The sequence below is a fragment of the Carcharodon carcharias genome, chromosome 1, assembly GCF_017639515.1.
Source record: "Carcharodon carcharias isolate sCarCar2 chromosome 1, sCarCar2.pri, whole genome shotgun sequence".
Classification (NCBI taxonomy): Eukaryota; Metazoa; Chordata; class Chondrichthyes; order Lamniformes; family Lamnidae; genus Carcharodon; species Carcharodon carcharias.
Window position 1 is genome coordinate 250,072,646 of NC_054467.1, and position 16,378 is coordinate 250,089,023.

Below are 16,378 nucleotides of genomic sequence, written 5' to 3' on the forward strand. Positions count from 1 at the left end.
AGCCTACACTGGCCTCCAACCTGTCAACGCATGATTTTAAAATTCTCATTTCATATCCCACCATGGCTTCCTTCCTCCCTAGCTCTGTAATCTACTCCAAGCCTTGAGACATTTGTGCTGCTTGTGCATCCCAATTTTAATCATCCCCACCATTGGTGGCCGTGCCGTCAGCTGTCTGAACCCTAAGCTCTGGAATTTCTTCCCTAAACCTCTCCCCTTCACTCTCCTCCTTTAAGGCTTCTCAAAATGTACCTCGTTAGTTTACGGCAGCCTGGTCTAAAATCTCCCTGTTACTCGATGTCAAACATTTGTCCGATGACATTCTTGTGATTTCCTTCGGTCCTTCGTTGCTGTGTTCCAGAATTTTTACCCAGCAACCACGAACGAACTGTGATAAATGTCCAATTCAGGATAGTGTGTGACTCAGAGGGAAGTTTGGAGTGTACCGTTCTCCTGCCTGCCAACTGCCCTTCTTCTTCTATGATCACAGATGGGTTGTATTAGGAGGACGATTGCGTCAGGATCCTTAGGATGCTCAGAATGAAATTAACTGGAGTTTCCATTCCTAAGTGCTATTCAGTTACACTTCAGACCCCCACCCACCCCCAACAACCCCCATTCTCAAGTCTCGGGCAGGCACTGGGGCAAGTGTTCAGGAGAGAGGTGGGGAAACACTGTGGCCGTAAAATGCCACAAGCCACTCCAAACTCCATTGGCTTCGGCGGGACCGTGAAATCCCGCTGCCGAAAAATTCCTCCCTGTAATTCCTGCCTATGCCAATGATGTCATTCTTGTGGTGCCCAGCCTCCCAGTACACCTCTGCGCATGCGTGCACAGCTTTTATATCTGTATGGACACACTTCCTGCAAAGAATATGGTTGGAAGTTTAGGTTTTGCCAGAAGAACAATAAAGCTATCAACTCATTAATTAGTGACAGCAACAGGTATCCTTCCAAATTCCAATGTTGATCTAGCCAAACTCATTGCTGTGTGCATCTCTGGCTCATGCCAGAGAGGATAGGCTGAACCCCAATCGCCCACGGTTAAAAATCATCCCTAAGGGGATCTTGCTTACACAGAAGTCGCATGAAATCACAAGAGCCCAAATCAAGCAATAATGATACATAGAGGACTTTGAAGATTGTTTAGTTGAATAAGAACCACTAATACTTTGTGTGAAACACCCTCTCTTTCATGACTGGACTTCAAGCCTGCTATTAAATTTTGTGCTTAAATTACACTTCCATGAAACGATATGCCTAGTTGAAGAAAAGGTTTTGACTTTAACTGTTGCAAATCATTTCAGCCCAACCATCTTCAGCTGCTTCATGAATGGCCTTCCTTCCATCTTAAGGTCAGAAGTGGGGATGTTCGCTGATGATTGCACAATGCTCAGCACCATTTGCAACTCCTCAGGTACTGAACAGTCCATATCCAAATGCAGCAAGACCTAGACAACATCCAGGCTTGGGCTGGCAAAGGGCAGGTAACATTCATGCCACACAAGTGCCAGCCAATGACCATCTCCAATAAGAGAGAATCAACATACTGGTGGTTACCATTGACCAGAAACTGAACTGGACTAGCCACATTAAATACTGTGGCTACAAGAGCAAGTCAGAGGCTAGGAATCCACCAGCAAGTAACTCACCTCCTGACTCCCCAAAGCCTGTCCAAGATCTACAAGGCACAAGCCAGGAGTGTGATGGAATACTCTCCCTTGCCTGGATGAGTGCAGCTCCCACAACACTCAAGAAGCTCAACACCATGCAGGTGCTTGATTAGCACCCCATCCATGAACATACACTCCCTCCACCACCCACACGCAGGAGCAGCAGTACCACCTACAAGATGCACTGCAGGAACTCACCAAGCCTCCTTGGGCAGCACCTTCCGAACCCACGACCACTACCATCTAGAAGGACAAAGGCAGCAGATGCATGGGAACACCACCGCCTGGAGGTTCCGCTCCAAGCCACTCACCATCCTGATTTGGAAACATCTTGCTGTTCCTTAAGTGTCACTGGGTCAAAACCCTGGCGTGGGTGTACCTACACCACATAGGCTGCAGCGGTTCAAAGCGGCAGCTCAGCACCACCTTCTCAAGGGCAACTAGGGATGGGCAATAAATGCTGGCCTAGCCAGCGAAGCCCACAGCCAATGAATGAATAAAAAATATATAAACAGGGGAGAAAACACAGCTGCGATTATTTGAGCAGTGTCATTTTCGGTCCTGGCCGCTGCCGACACCATTGCTCGCTGTGATGTAAGTGTGCAACAGAATCGAATGTGCATGCCCAATGTTGGTTGCTGCATTGGCAGCAAGTGCAGCCATGGCAAATGGGAAAAAAGAACAAGCGTTCTGTAGAGAATTCATTGGAGTAAATGGGTGACCAGCGAGTGCTCCAACCAGAGAATCCACAAACAACTCATAAGTAATTCAACGGCAAAACAAAATAGTCAACAGAGGGACTTCATTGCTCAGGTTTAATTACTTTTTTACACAGCGGGGAGGGTGGGTGGGGAGAAGGGGGTAAGAAGCTGAAGCATATTTACAGATCTTTCAATTGTAAAACTTAATTCCAGTCATTAACACTTGCCCTTCTGTTAATATACTGTAATGGGAAGGGCCTCATCCAGTGAGGTTTCTGGCAGGTAATCAAATTGATAACCTATTGGGAGTGTAGGTAATGCCGATCTTACTATTCTGCTCAAACTCCTTTCTTCCTTGAACAGCTCTTAGATTTTACCCAATCCAGCTACTACGGTGCATGTGGATAAAGCACTTCCTCATTTCATTCCTGGAGATGAGGGAAACCTTCACACTTCAGGGACAACGCAGAGGCTTGGAGTAAGACTGACCTCTGGCTGTTGGAGAGCTGCGCTAGTTGGTAAAAAGTGAGTGGAGATACTTGGACCTTTCAACTTTCAAAGGCGGAAGCTGGATGGCAATGGCACAGAAATAGACAAGGGAGCAAGCGGCATTGCAAAAGGCAGAAGGCGCAAACGTGCATTATAGGACAAGGTGACACAAGGTCAAACTAGTAAAAAAGTAAACTTAAGACTTGATTTCAGAAAGGGCCTCAAATAGTGAACAACTCACAAACTAGACTCTTGCAGTACAGATGAAAAGCATGGTAGCATTTTAAAAAGCTGTTGAGATAATCTGAGGGGAATCCCGAATAGAATGAACTTAAAATGAGCCAAATAATCTTCATCATCTATAATTATCTAGCAATCTTCTAAACATTCACTGGGATGGACTTTGATAGCTTCATGACCAGTCAGACGCCAAGTTCATTTATTGTGTTAATATAATATTGATATAATTGTACCTTATTAGCTGATGGAAAATCAATTTTAGCCTGAGCTAGCCAGCCACTCAATAACTATTATCATTATTTGGTATGGTTGTAGGGTATGGAGTCATAGAAACTTGGGATGTTTGATGACTGTTCCATGCTGGGTTTGAGAATCTTTGCCAGGTCAATGGGGTACCATTCGCCTGAGAACCCTCTGAAGCCAGCTGGTATACTGGAAATGCTACCCAGCTATCAGCTATTAAGAGTGAAATCTGCTAAAACAGGGATTAAGTAACTTTCCAGCTGTGACTCAGTAGGTAGCACACCCTTGCCTCTGACTCAGGTGGTGGTGAGCTCAAGACACACTCCAGAGATTTGAACGTGAAATTTAGGCTTACATTCCAGTGCACTACCGAGGGAGTGCTGCACCATTAAAGATGCCATACTTTCTTTGAGACATTAAACCAGGGACTTGCCTGACCTCTTAGGTGAAGGCAATAGATCTTATGGCCTTGTTTCGAAGAGCAGGGAGTCTGGCGTCCTGGTTAATGTTTACCCCTTAACCAAAAATCACTAAAAAAAATATTCTGGTCATTATCTGAAATAAAAACATTAAGTTCTGGAAAAACTCAGCAGGACTGGCAACATCTGTGGAAAGAGGAACAGTGTCCAATGTGGCTTTGGTCCACTGGTTAAATCAGATGATAATAATGCTAAGGTCATGGGTTCAATCCCTATAACTGGCCAGCAAGCTTTCTCAGTATCAAGACACATATGCATCTTTTTCTGAAGAGAACCCAAAATATTTCTCTCTCCAGTTGAGTTTTCCCATCATGTTCTGTTTTTATTTCAGATTCCCATCATCTGCAGTATTTTGCTTCTACTTCATTGCTATTTTTAGCACTTTGCTATGTGAAAATTGGCTTTGTACATTAGCACAATTACTTTTTTTTTAATTCATTTATAGGATGTGGGTCTTGCTGGCCAGGTCAGCATTTACAGAGGGCAGTTGAGAGTCAACCACATTGCTGTGGTTCTGAAGTCACATGCAGGCCAGACCAGGTAAGGACAGCAGATTTCCTTCCCTAAAGGGCATTAATGAACCAGATGGGTTTTTACAACCATTGACAATGGTTTCATGGTCATCATTAGACTTTAAATTCCAGATTTTTATTGAATTCAAATTTCACCGTCTGCCATGGTGGGATTCGAGGCCTGGTCCCCAGAGCATTACCCCTGGGATTACTAGTCCAGCAACACCACCACACCATTGCCTCCCCGACTACACAGCAAAGGTAGCCGTCAAGTGCTTTGAGTTGCCCTAAGGTCGCGAAAGATGCTAAATAAATACAAGCGTTTTTTTTTTAGGTCAGCTCACAGTTTATAAAACTTCGCTAGGTGTTGCCACTAAAGCAGTGGACAGGAATTTAGATCCTTTGCTGTAAAGAGACAGAGGGACTGTAGGCCCCTGAGCAGGGCAGGTCAGTAAGTCACATTGGGGCTGAATTTTACAGCAGCGGGATTTTGTGGTGCCGCCTAGGTCAATGGAGTTTAGAGTGGCTCGCTGCATTTTACGGCCCCAATCCCTGCGGCAAATACGCTGTAAAATTCCGGCTGTGGTCTTCCTAGGCAGGAGCTTTAGTGAGACGTTGGGGAGGACTCCAACTGCTCAAATTCTGTCACAGAGTGCTTTCCATGGGAGCCAGCAGCCACTTCGGCCCCAAGTCAAACACGGAGAGTAATATTATCGAGTCCCACCCGGCCACCTGTTCTACTCTACCCTAGCAATGAAGCAGTACCATGAGCAGAGCAAGGATAAGGAAGCAAATGACCCTATCCAATTTTAAATGGAGTGACTTGATGCTACGGATTTGACAGCAGTCTAAGAATGACCAAGTCTACAGCAGTCGTCCTGGGTTTGTCTTCATGGGCTGTGCAAGAATGTACCATGGAGGCTCGTGGGTCATAAGGTTAGATTCACAGTCAGGGTCCCGATTTGGAGGTCACCCACCAAATAGTCTTAAAAGAACGGATACATATCTCCCCTTTGAGCAGCTCGACAGACTGTGGCTGGGGATCAATTTTCAATTTGCGGCCCAGGTCTAAAAGTTCAAATTCACATTTGAAATGGAGCAGCCCAATGAACTCCCCTTCCTAGACGTGCTAGTTGAGAAATCTGCAAGGGGGTGTTCTCTACCACTGTCTACCGCATGCCTACCTTCACAGGTCACTACACACATTGAGGTCCTCACACGCTACAAGATTATCAAAAATGCAACGAAGCAATTCCTACACCCCCTACCCCACGTAACCGATGGCCTCCTGTACTCTAGTAACAGGAATGGAGGGCTGGGTATGCCCAAGCTCAAAGTCCAAATTCCAGCTGCAGTTATTCGTAAAAGTGTTGCATTGGAAAATTCTATGGATGTGGTGATACAAGTATTCTTCGAATTCCGGGGTTACGGAGACAGTGATAGGATTAGAAGGTTGCGAGAACTTAAAGTTCTCTTGGTCTTGTTGGCAACCTTGTAAATAGGGCCCGAGCCATTTGCTCACCATGCACGCTTGATGCTGAAATAGAACGCGTCAAAGGCACCCTGCAGGATAATGGTTACCTCGATCAGATCATTCTGTGCTGTGTATCACGCAAACCCATGGCTGGGGCTGTTCCTTTCGGCCCTGAAAAGTGCCCAGTCTGCATCAGGTTACTCCAGAAGGACAACGTATCTCAAAAAATTTGAGCAACAGGTGAAGCTAGGTGTTTCACGCTGCTACCATGCAATAGCAACACGAATGGTATTTGCCACTAACGGGATGCTGCCGTCAAGCCAAAAAGACGCTCTGCCTATCAAACAAATGAGTAACGCGGTATATGAGTTTCAGTGCCAGTGTGATGCTCGGCATGTAGACCGTACATCCCAAAGACTGGTGGATCATATCAAACAGCATGTCCCAGCCACTGTTCACAATGGGCAGGGTACAAACCGTACCCAACCAGCCCGTGCTTGCAAAACTCAAAACACAGTGTCCAACATCAGATGTGATTCTGCGATTGGACATTTGCTAAATAATCCTCAGTGTGCTAAGAATTACACTGGCAACCAAGTTAAAATTGTCAGCTGGGCTCGCAGTGTGGTGCATTTGCGTGTACTGAAGGCTACGTATAACACATAGGGCTCTGTTCTTTTTGCAGGCAGGAAGAACACATACACACATTAACAGTGACCAGTCAGGGTCGAGCTGCCTGGTTTAAGTTTCAAAGACTGCTTGGCAGTTAACTGTCAGTCACCATCACTGGTGCATTCTCCATGGCTATGCCTCTGCCAGAGTCCTTTTGCCAACCAATCAGCACTCTTTTCACATACGGTATAAATTGTTGTTTTCCCCTTATGTTGGTATTCTTGCAAAGTGTCCTGATGAGTGCAAGATGAAAAGCTTCGACATGTCTCTTTTTTCAGCAATGTAAAAGTGTTGTTGAGGATTGGCTGCCAGTTATACAAAACATTTGATTTACAGCCAACCCTTAAGGTTAGTTTTAGGGCGGGGGCGGGGGGGTGGATGCATCAAAAAATCTAAGCCCTCAGTCAATGGTCTCCTGGAGCACTGATGCCTCCATCCCCCTCCCCTCTCCACCTCTACCCCCCCCATCCCTGCGCGCCCCCCCCCCCCCCCAACCCCCCGCCCACCACCCCGGCCAATACTCTTACAACCCTTTTATGTGAAGACGGTTTTTCCAAGTGTCACTTTTATCTAGCTCAGCCTGAATTCTATGATTACATTCCTTGGTTTTGCTTGAATTTTGAAAGGACATATAATCATTAACCAGTTTCCTAGTCATTACCATAACAGCACCACATTTTGGAACGATGAACTGTAGTGAAAGTGAAGCTGGGTCCTGGCAAGACAAGGCAAATAAGGCCATTGCCGTGGCGTACTGGTATTAAAGTGGAGATGCCAACTGATTTTTTTTTCAGCCCTTGGATAATGTTACTCTGGGTTTGGGGAAACATGTTTCCTTAGACCTGGATGAGAAAGGGACACACACACACACACACACACATGTGCGCACACACAAATGCTGAGGAGCCTGTGGCGGACAGGCCACTGGAAGTTCCAAGTCCATGGCACGTGCTGAAATGATGAGTTTTGCCTACAAGGAGAGGTTGCAAGGGCATGGGATCGGCACTGGAGTGTAAAGCTAACCACCCGTGCTGTCAAAGCCAACTCATTTATGGTCAGGATACTACAAAGGGAAGGGCATAGCAAATGTTTAAACGGGGAGACGTGACGGGAACAGGAAGTAAGATAACTGTAAAAACACTTCAAGTCTCTGTAACTTTCTTTGGGCTTCGGGTGTCCATCTACATGAGTGACGAGTGACGAAATCGGTGTCAATCTCCGCAGTTCATCAGGTTTGAGCAGTTTTTCCTGTAGAATTTTTACAAGGTACTTGCAGGTGATGCAGCCAATCTTTTTCCAATGTATATTCTAAAGTGAGAAATACAGAAATACAGATCAGATTCAAACAGTGTAAGATGAGGCGGGCCGGGGGGTGGTCAGAGACTTGTAGTTACTTATTTGTCATAAACTATAAGGTACAATGAGTGATTTGGGTGCGGAGTTAACCGGTCTCAGCAAAGTAAATAAAGAATTTGCAATTCTGAAGCGCCTTTCGCAAGCTCAGGATGCCTCAAAATGCTTCACAGCTAATTAGGTGCTTTTGGAGTGGAGTGACTCCTCGTGGAGTAGGATGTCATGTGTGAGAACGACGAGCTTTAATGATATTGGTTGAGGGATAAATAACGGCCAGTGCAGCAGGGAGCGCTCCCCCGATCTTCTTCAAAATAGTGGCATGGGATTTCTTTGCCCCGAGAGGATTGATGGGTCTCGGTTTAACATCTCACCTGACAGTGCAGCACACGCGCTGCACCGCACTGGAGTGTCAGGCGAGATTAACATGGTTTGTGCTGACAATGAGTGGTATGGGGAGTTAAGCTGCCATGATCTGATCATTAACGTGATCCCTGGGATGAAGGGATTGTTTCATGATGAAAGCTTGAGCAGGTTGGTCCCATACTCATTGCAGCCTAGGAGAATGAGAGGTGATCTTATTGAAACCTATAAGTCTCTGAGGGGGCTTGACAGAGTAGATAGTGTTAAACCTGATATACATGTGCAAATTCATCATGTCTTTGCAACCTAACCCATGCTGGATACAAAACCCTGGATTTTTAAAAAAATAATTCATGGGGTGTGGGGGTCGCTGGCTAGGCCAGCACTTATTGCCCATCCCTAAATGCTCTGGAGAAGGTACTGATGAGTTGCCTTCTTGAATTCCTGCAGTCCAGCAAGTCAGCATCTCATAGCAGAGATGGTTAAAAGGAGATTTAATAGAGGTGTTTAAAATCACAAAGGGTTCTGGTAGAGTAGAAAGGGAAAACTGTTCCACTGGCAGGAGAGTCGGTAACCAAATGACATGGATGAAGGAAAGGGAACCAGAGACACTATGGAGAGATGCTTTTTATACAGCAAGTTGTTGCGAACTGGAATGCACTGCCTGGAAGGGTGGTGGCAGCTGATTCAAGAGTAACTTTCAAAAAGGAATTGGATAAATACTTGAAAACGATGGAGAAAGGGCAGAAGAACAGGGCTGTTTGGATAGCTCTTTCAAAGAGCTGGCTCAGGCACAGTGGGCTGTCTTCTTTATATTATTCTATGATTCAATAGCTAACCTCCAGCAATGCCTTAGAGCAGAAGTTAGGGCAATGGATAAAAAAAAAGTGATGAAACTGGAGAGAGAGAGAGAGAGAGCACGAGAGCAGAGAAGGCACGAGTGAAGAGAGGAGGGTCTAAATAGTCAAAGATAAGAAAGGAAACCAAACTGGGGAGAGGCTGATATACTTGAAGGAGCTAACAAGGTCACGAGGTAACTTTTGTTTTATTCGTTCATGGAGTGCAAGTATTATTGGCAAGACCTTGTTAGCATTTATTGCCCATCCCTAATTTACCTTCTCATGGGTAATTAGGAATGGGCAATAAACGCTGGCCTAGCCAGCGACACCCACCCATATTCCATGAATGAATTAAAAAACTCATCTCATGACACTAACTGCATTAAATAGAATAACCTATTATGCCCTCAACGCCTCCAAAGAAGGGACTACTTATTGTAGTACAGCTAATTGGACAGCAAACTTTTGCAAGCCCTCACAACACAGCTGTATTGATAACAGGCCAGCGTGTGTTTGGGGGCTTGGCTGCTGGGAGAATACTAGTTGGGACACCAGTGGATCAGTACAATGGAGATTTTAGCATTCACCCGAGCATACATAAAGGGGCCTCGATTTAACATCTCATCTGGCACAAGTCATTTATAATTGACGCAATTAGTATGCAGAATAAGTCATAAAGACATTAGAAATTTTAAGATAAAGTAAAGTCCATCCCCCTTGACAGATGGAAACCCAATTCCCTCCTCCTCATGTCTTCCTTCAACACTTTCCCTCCCCAGAAACACACCCAGATCTCTGAAACCCATTTATGCTGTCTGCTTCGAAAAATTATTCCACAGCTTGATTTTCCACTTAGTGAAAGCATTCATCTCATTCTTCAGTTGCTTCTGACTGGAGTCCGCAGTGAAAAATTTATCCAAGGCAACTTTGTCAACTCCCCTTCATCATCTTGGAAGTCCCCATCAGAACACCTCAAAGTCCCGATTCTGAAGAAAACAACTCCTGAAATCAGGTGGATCAAGATGGATTGAGAATGTCTGTCAGCAAGTATCAGAGATCAATGTGAAACTAGAGGAAAGAGATTAATGAGGCCATTTAATAAAAAAGCCAAGCAGTGAGCTTTATTTCTGAAGGGATTGCAACAAAAAGCAGGGAACTTGATTGGAACCTTGCATAGACTACACTTTAAGTACTACAAACAGTTTTGGTCTCCATTTTATAAAGAGGAATAGAGAAATTATACCAAAAATTAGAAGTTATAACTATCAGAAAAGACTGAACAAGTTAGGGGTCTTTTTTCTAGAAAAGAGGAGGTTCAGACGTGACCTGATAGGGGTCTTTAAAACGATGAAGGGGTTTGACAGCATTGATCGAGAAATGTTTCCACGTGTAAACAATTGAAAAACAACTGACCATAATAATAAAATTGGAACTAATAAATTCAAGGGAAATTCAGGAGAAACTTCTTTACCTAGATAGTGGTAGGTACGTGAAGATGACACCAAAGATTAGTTGAGGCAAATAGCAGGGATGAATTTGAGAGAAAGCTAGTTAAGCACAAGAGAGTGGAAAAAAATAGAATGGTAGGCTGAGAGAGTTAGATAAAGACAGGCTCTTATGCAGCATAAATGGCCTGTTTCTGTGCTGTGAGCTCAATGTAACTCCATGTAACAGATCGTTAGGACTAATAATTGTGGGTTCTATTTTTGATGGCCATTTAATTAAATGATCAAAGGGAAGCAATCGGTGGAACTCTGTGAAAGCATCATGACACGGGTGTGCAAGACAATCTATATATTAATCATGCACGTGCCCAACACCCAGCATGAACAAGTGAGTCACCATGTCAATGAGTGCACAAGACAATCTATACATTAATCATGGATGTACCCAACACCCAGCATGAACAAGTGAGTCACCATGTCAATGAGTGCACAAGACAATCTATGCATTAATCATGGTTGTACCCAACACCCAGCATGAATAAGTGAGTCACCATGTCAATGAGTGCACAAGACAATCTATACATTAATCAAGGACGTACCCAACACCCAGCATGAACAAGTGAGTTACCATGTCAATGAGTGTACAAGACAATCTATACATTAATCATGGGTGTACCCAACACCCAGCATGAACAAGTGAGTTACCATGACAACGGGGGTGCAAGGCAATTAATTAATCATGGACGTACCCAACTCCCAGCATGAACAGGTGAGTTATCAGGAGAGAGGGAATGAGGAACACTACAAACTCAGAGCTGAAGATTCCTCCTTTCTTCATCACGCCTGTCTTCCGTACACTCAGACTTGAACAATATTTTGGGTGTTTGAATACAAATTCCCTAAGAGTGGCAAGAAAAAAACAAAAATCATTTGTCACTTCCATCCAGTTAAAGCATGACTTGGAAATTACATTCATCCAGGCTATGTTAGATTTTGGATAAAGTGCTCAATAGATTCGTCCTGTGTTAGGTGGTCTCAGCCAGAGTAGCAGTGAGGATTGCTTCCAGTGTCTCCAGGCTAGAGAAGTTAAAATACATTAGTCAGGGCTCTCAGTCCGTAATTGCTACCCTGTGAGTCTTACTTGACCCAAGTAAGTGGATGCCCATCGAGAACATTGCTGGGTCCTGGCTGTGTTGTCCTTACATTCTAGGCTCACATGTGAATTTTTGGTGCCTGAAAGGCATTGCTTCTGAATGTCTGACTTCTGTTTCTATGTGCGAGAGTGATAGAGTAGATGCTAAGAACTGTTTCCACTGGCTGGGGAATCTAGAGCAATCTCAGAATAAGGGGTAGGTCACCTAAGACTGAGCTGAGGCGACATTTCTTCAAAGGTTGTGAACCTTTCGAATTCAGTGCACCCAGAGAGCTGTGAATGCTCAGTGGTTGAGTAGATTCAAGACACAGTGTGATAGATTTTTGGGCACTTAAGGGAATTAAGGGACATAGTGATAGTGCGGCATGGTGAAGTTGAAGTAGAAGATCTTGTTGAAGGTGCAGCAAGGTCAAAAGGCCTAATGTCTTATTCCAGCTTCTATTTCTTCTGTCGGCAACCAGTCAGTGTGAGACTGGAGGCACAAAACGACCAGGTTAGGGATCTTAGCGGACCATCTTCCCTAAAGGATGTTTGTGAGCTAGTTGGGTTCATAGGGCAACTTCACACTCATTACTGTTCTGAAGCTAACCAAGGTCACCAGATTTATTGAATTCAATTTCACAATTTTTTATGGTGGAATCTAACCTCAGGACTTTCAAATTTGTGTTACAACCACAAGGCTATCGCGTCTAACAGCAGTAAGAGTGCGGAACTGCAACTCACTTTGGGGGTACGTTTTCTGGTCGACTGGACCAGTACCAGATCCACTCTGCATTATTCCTTAGTAGTTTCTCAATCTCTCCGCTCCTCTCCTGGTTTTCTTCATCAGACTGTGGAAACAGGTGATAAAAAGATTAACTACCCCAGGAAGAGGCAAACCCCAATCCAAAGTATTCCAGGTGTAAATACGATCACAGGAAGGAAGGTTCTGAAATCTCCCAGATGGCATACATTCAGTTCCCATGGAAAATGCAAAAAAAGACATAAACAGCCACGGCGAGACTCTGGAATATTTGGGAAAACGGCAGATCCCGCAAATTCCCAGGTGATTTTGGCAGCCATTTTGCCCGCCCGTCAATGACGTGGCAAGAGGAAGTGCATGGACAAAGAATGAGAGTGAACGCAAGGTGAGAAAAGCAGAGGAATAAACAACAAAAAAAAAGCAAATGAAAGAATAAAAGCAGCAAAAACTGAGAAGGGTAGAAAATAAAAGAAAAAACAACAAAACCAAGGAAACACTGTCCATTGGACCACTGCCCGCCCAATACCTGCCATAACTTTGGTGCTAGGCTATCAGATTGCTAATTTGCTTTGGGTGTCTAATACATCCCAAAGCAAACATTTTACAGTTTCCAAACCAAGTTCTGGAAAAACCCCACCTGATTAGAGTTTCTGTTTGGCTCATGTACTCAGAATTCATTTACCAAACTTTGGCACAGACTAGCAAACATTAAGCCTTGAGTGGAACCACCACCACTCGTGTTGTATTAAAATGTAATCATCACTCCCTGGTTGGGCATCCCGACTTTCCCATCCAGGCCAGAGCTGGTGTTTCCCATTCTCTGACCAATACAGGACTTCCTCAGGGAGAAATGAAGATCAGAAAGGGGAGCACCAGCATGATACAGAGACGTTGCCATGGGAATGTAATGGGGACGTTAATCACGAAAGGTCCAACGTCACTCCCCTGGCCAAGTCCTTACCTACCTGAGTACTGTTGCTATCTGCAATGCTTCCAGTTTCAAACTCAACAGGAACGTGAGGCATCTGGGGGCTCATCAGTAAAGGAGGGCTGTAAAACAGGAAATAGAACACTTCTTAACAAGGGGCTGATCCAGGGTTCCTCTGCTGCAGTGTTCATAAACCTTCCTGCCAAATAGTTTCGGAACAACAGAGGCCATCGTCATGATCAACGCTTCTAATCTCACTAGGTTCTCCATTTCCAGATATGGAAGTTAAGCTATGTGAGTATTTTTGCGACACAGATTACAGAAATAAGTAGATGTGTTACTCGCAACCTTCCACTTGTCCTTAACCCATCATAGACAGACAAAGAGACCTTCTTAGTTATCAAATTACAGGCTAAAAGGGTTAAATTATGTGGACAGATATAGACGAGCTTTTTAAAAAATTCTTTCATGGGATGTGGGCGCCACTGGCAAGGTCAGCATTTGTTGCCCATCCCTAATTGCCTTTGAACCAAGTGGCTTGCTAGGCCATTTCAGAGGGCAGTTAAGAGGCAACTACATACTATGGATCTGGAGTCACCTGCAGGCGAGACCAGTTAAGGACAGTAGATTTCCTTCCCTAAAGAATGGTTGTGAACCAGATGGGTTACAACAATCAACAATAACTTCATGGGACTAGCTTCCAATTCCAGATTTTTATTAATTGATCTAATTTAAATTTCTCTGCTGCGGTGGGATTTGAACCTATGTCTCCAAAGCATTAGCTCAAGTTTCTGGATTACTCGTGAAGTGAAATTACCACTGTACCATCATCCATGTAAAAGACTTAAGGGGTGATCTAATTGTGCTGTTTAAAGATGATTGAAGAAGTTGATAGGATAGATAGAGAGAAAATATTTTCCTGGGGGTGGGGGAGTCCAGAATGTGGGGACATGAACATAAGTTAGAGCGAGACCATTCAGTGGTGATGCCTTTACACAAAGAGCTGTGTAATCTGGAAACTTTCTCCATAAAGCTGTGGATGCTGCGACAAGTGAAGCTTTCAAAATTCCAATTAATAGATTTGCTACATAAAGGTATCAAGGGCGATGGAATCTAGGTGGGTAAATGAAGCAACAATGCAGATGAGCCATGATCGAATTGAGTGATCAAGGGCTGAATGGCCTATTCCCGTTCCTATGTTCCAGTGACTGCACAGTCGAAGGTCAGTAAAGGCTTGTAAGTTACTCATAATGCATTGAAAAACGTGAGAAAATTAAAAATCTCCCTTTGTAACTCAGAGTATTTACAGACGTTCCCTTAACGATCAATATCAGACAATTTGAAGAAAAGGCAAGGTTAAGGTGTGGCAGGATAGAGGTCTTCACGATTATGAAAGGGCTTGCTAGGACGGACACAGATACGACATTTCTACTAGCAGCAAAACCAGAACTCATGGCTGGAAATGCACTAGGAAATTCAGGAGAAAATTCTTTACCAAGAGAGTGATGAGAATGTGGAACGTGCTGCCACAACAAGTGGTTGGGCACAAAGCATAGATATACTTCAAGGGAAACTAGATAAACACATGAAGGAAAAGGGTATAGAAGGATATGCGAATAGTTAGATGAAGAGAGGTGAGAATCAGATCATGTGGAGAATGAACGTGAGCACAGACCAATTGAACTGAATAACCTGATTCTGACCTGTAAACTATATGTAATGTGTTCTTAAGCCAACTGGTTGCACCTTATCTGAAGCCACGCAGTTTGCAAGATGCAAGGGTTGTTCCAAATTAAGTTACTTCAAACCCTTAATAAACCTAATTTCCCCTTCAAGGGTGGACCTTATTAAGAGCTTCATACCAACTAAAGCTATATTGCAACAAAGCAAAAAAATCATACAGCGCAGAAGGTGGCACTTGTGTCTGCCCTGGCACTTTGAAAAAACTTTCCAATTAGCCCCGCTCCCCTTGCTCTTTCCCCGCAGCTCTGCAAATTTCTCCTTTTCAAGTACATTCTGCTGTCATTGGACATGCTGCTGTTCAGGCTAAGATGGTGGTCAGTGGGTGCGGGGGTGGTGTGGGGGTGGGGGGGACAGAAATCGATAGAAAACTCCTGGATCAGAAATACAGCCATCTCCGGACAAGCCCCCAACAGGGTGACACTGTCCCCTTAATACTTCTAAGCACAGTGGGACTGTCCCTTTAATATTTCTGAAAGCCAATCATTGCAGCAGCCATGAGGACTTCAGTCGCTCGCAGGTTCGCTGAGATCAGCAAGTTTAGTTTTTGGCTCTGTGGCAAGGCGGAAAGCCCCAACACTAATTCCTCTTTAGGCAAGGGGAGGAGAGATAAGCTATAGGACAAGCCAGGGCTTGATGTGAAAAGGGAGTTAAGCTGTCAAATCACGTAGCAATCGCTTGGTCGGTTTTATTGAGGTTTCACCAGTGTTTATTGAGCCATGAATCCTCCACATTTTCTACTTCATTCACCCGTTCAGAATCAGTTCCGACATTTGAGAAGAGCCGACGCAGGTAGCTGCCAGTTCCCCCTCCCCCCCTCACTCACCCCCCACCCCCACCCAACTTGCCAGCTCGGATTTTCCTATTCCACTTACTGCTCAGGGAGGATTCACCAGGGCTTAAAGAGTTAAATCAGGAGGAGGAGGGTTTCTGTAACTTAAACTTGGCTTCTGTTCTCCTGAGTTTAGGAGATTAAGGGTTGATCTAATCGAGGTACTTTTAAATGATAAAAAGATTTCGATGAGGTAGGTAATGAGAAACTGCCTACTCTGGTGGAGCGAGTCCAAAATAAGGACTTCAAGTTAGAGCCGAACCATTCAGGAGTGAAATCAGGAGGCACTTCTTGACACAAAGGGAATGGAAGAGTGGAACTCAGATGCTGGGGGACTAGTGGAGCTTTCGAGGCTGAAATCAGTAGTTTTTCGTTAAGTACAGATACCACGGGATATAGATAGATCAAAGTATCTTATGAAGAGAGATTTCTACATTATAAAAAGAGATTATTCAAACTAGAATTGGACCCCCTGGTTTGACTGGGGTTTTTAGGATGGGGAAA

At 44.3% G+C, this 16,378-nt stretch overlaps 1 protein-coding gene across 1 annotated transcript in view; it reads right to left on the bottom strand.

The window, feature by feature from the left end:
* Positions 1 to 7,030: 7,030 nt before the first annotated feature.
* LOC121277467 (BCL2/adenovirus E1B 19 kDa protein-interacting protein 3-like) overlaps positions 7,031 to 16,378 on the bottom strand; it is a 42,179-nt gene continuing 32,831 nt past the window's right edge. The window contains exons 3-6 of the mRNA XM_041187034.1: positions 13,340 to 13,424; positions 12,356 to 12,462; positions 11,229 to 11,378; positions 7,031 to 7,790 (exon numbers count right to left, since the gene is read on the bottom strand). Of these exons, the coding sequence (XP_041042968.1) occupies positions 7,742 to 7,790; positions 11,229 to 11,378; positions 12,356 to 12,462; positions 13,340 to 13,424 (391 nt within the window). The 3' untranslated portion in view covers positions 7,031 to 7,741. The remainder of the gene's footprint in view (positions 7,791 to 11,228; positions 11,379 to 12,355; positions 12,463 to 13,339; positions 13,425 to 16,378) is intronic.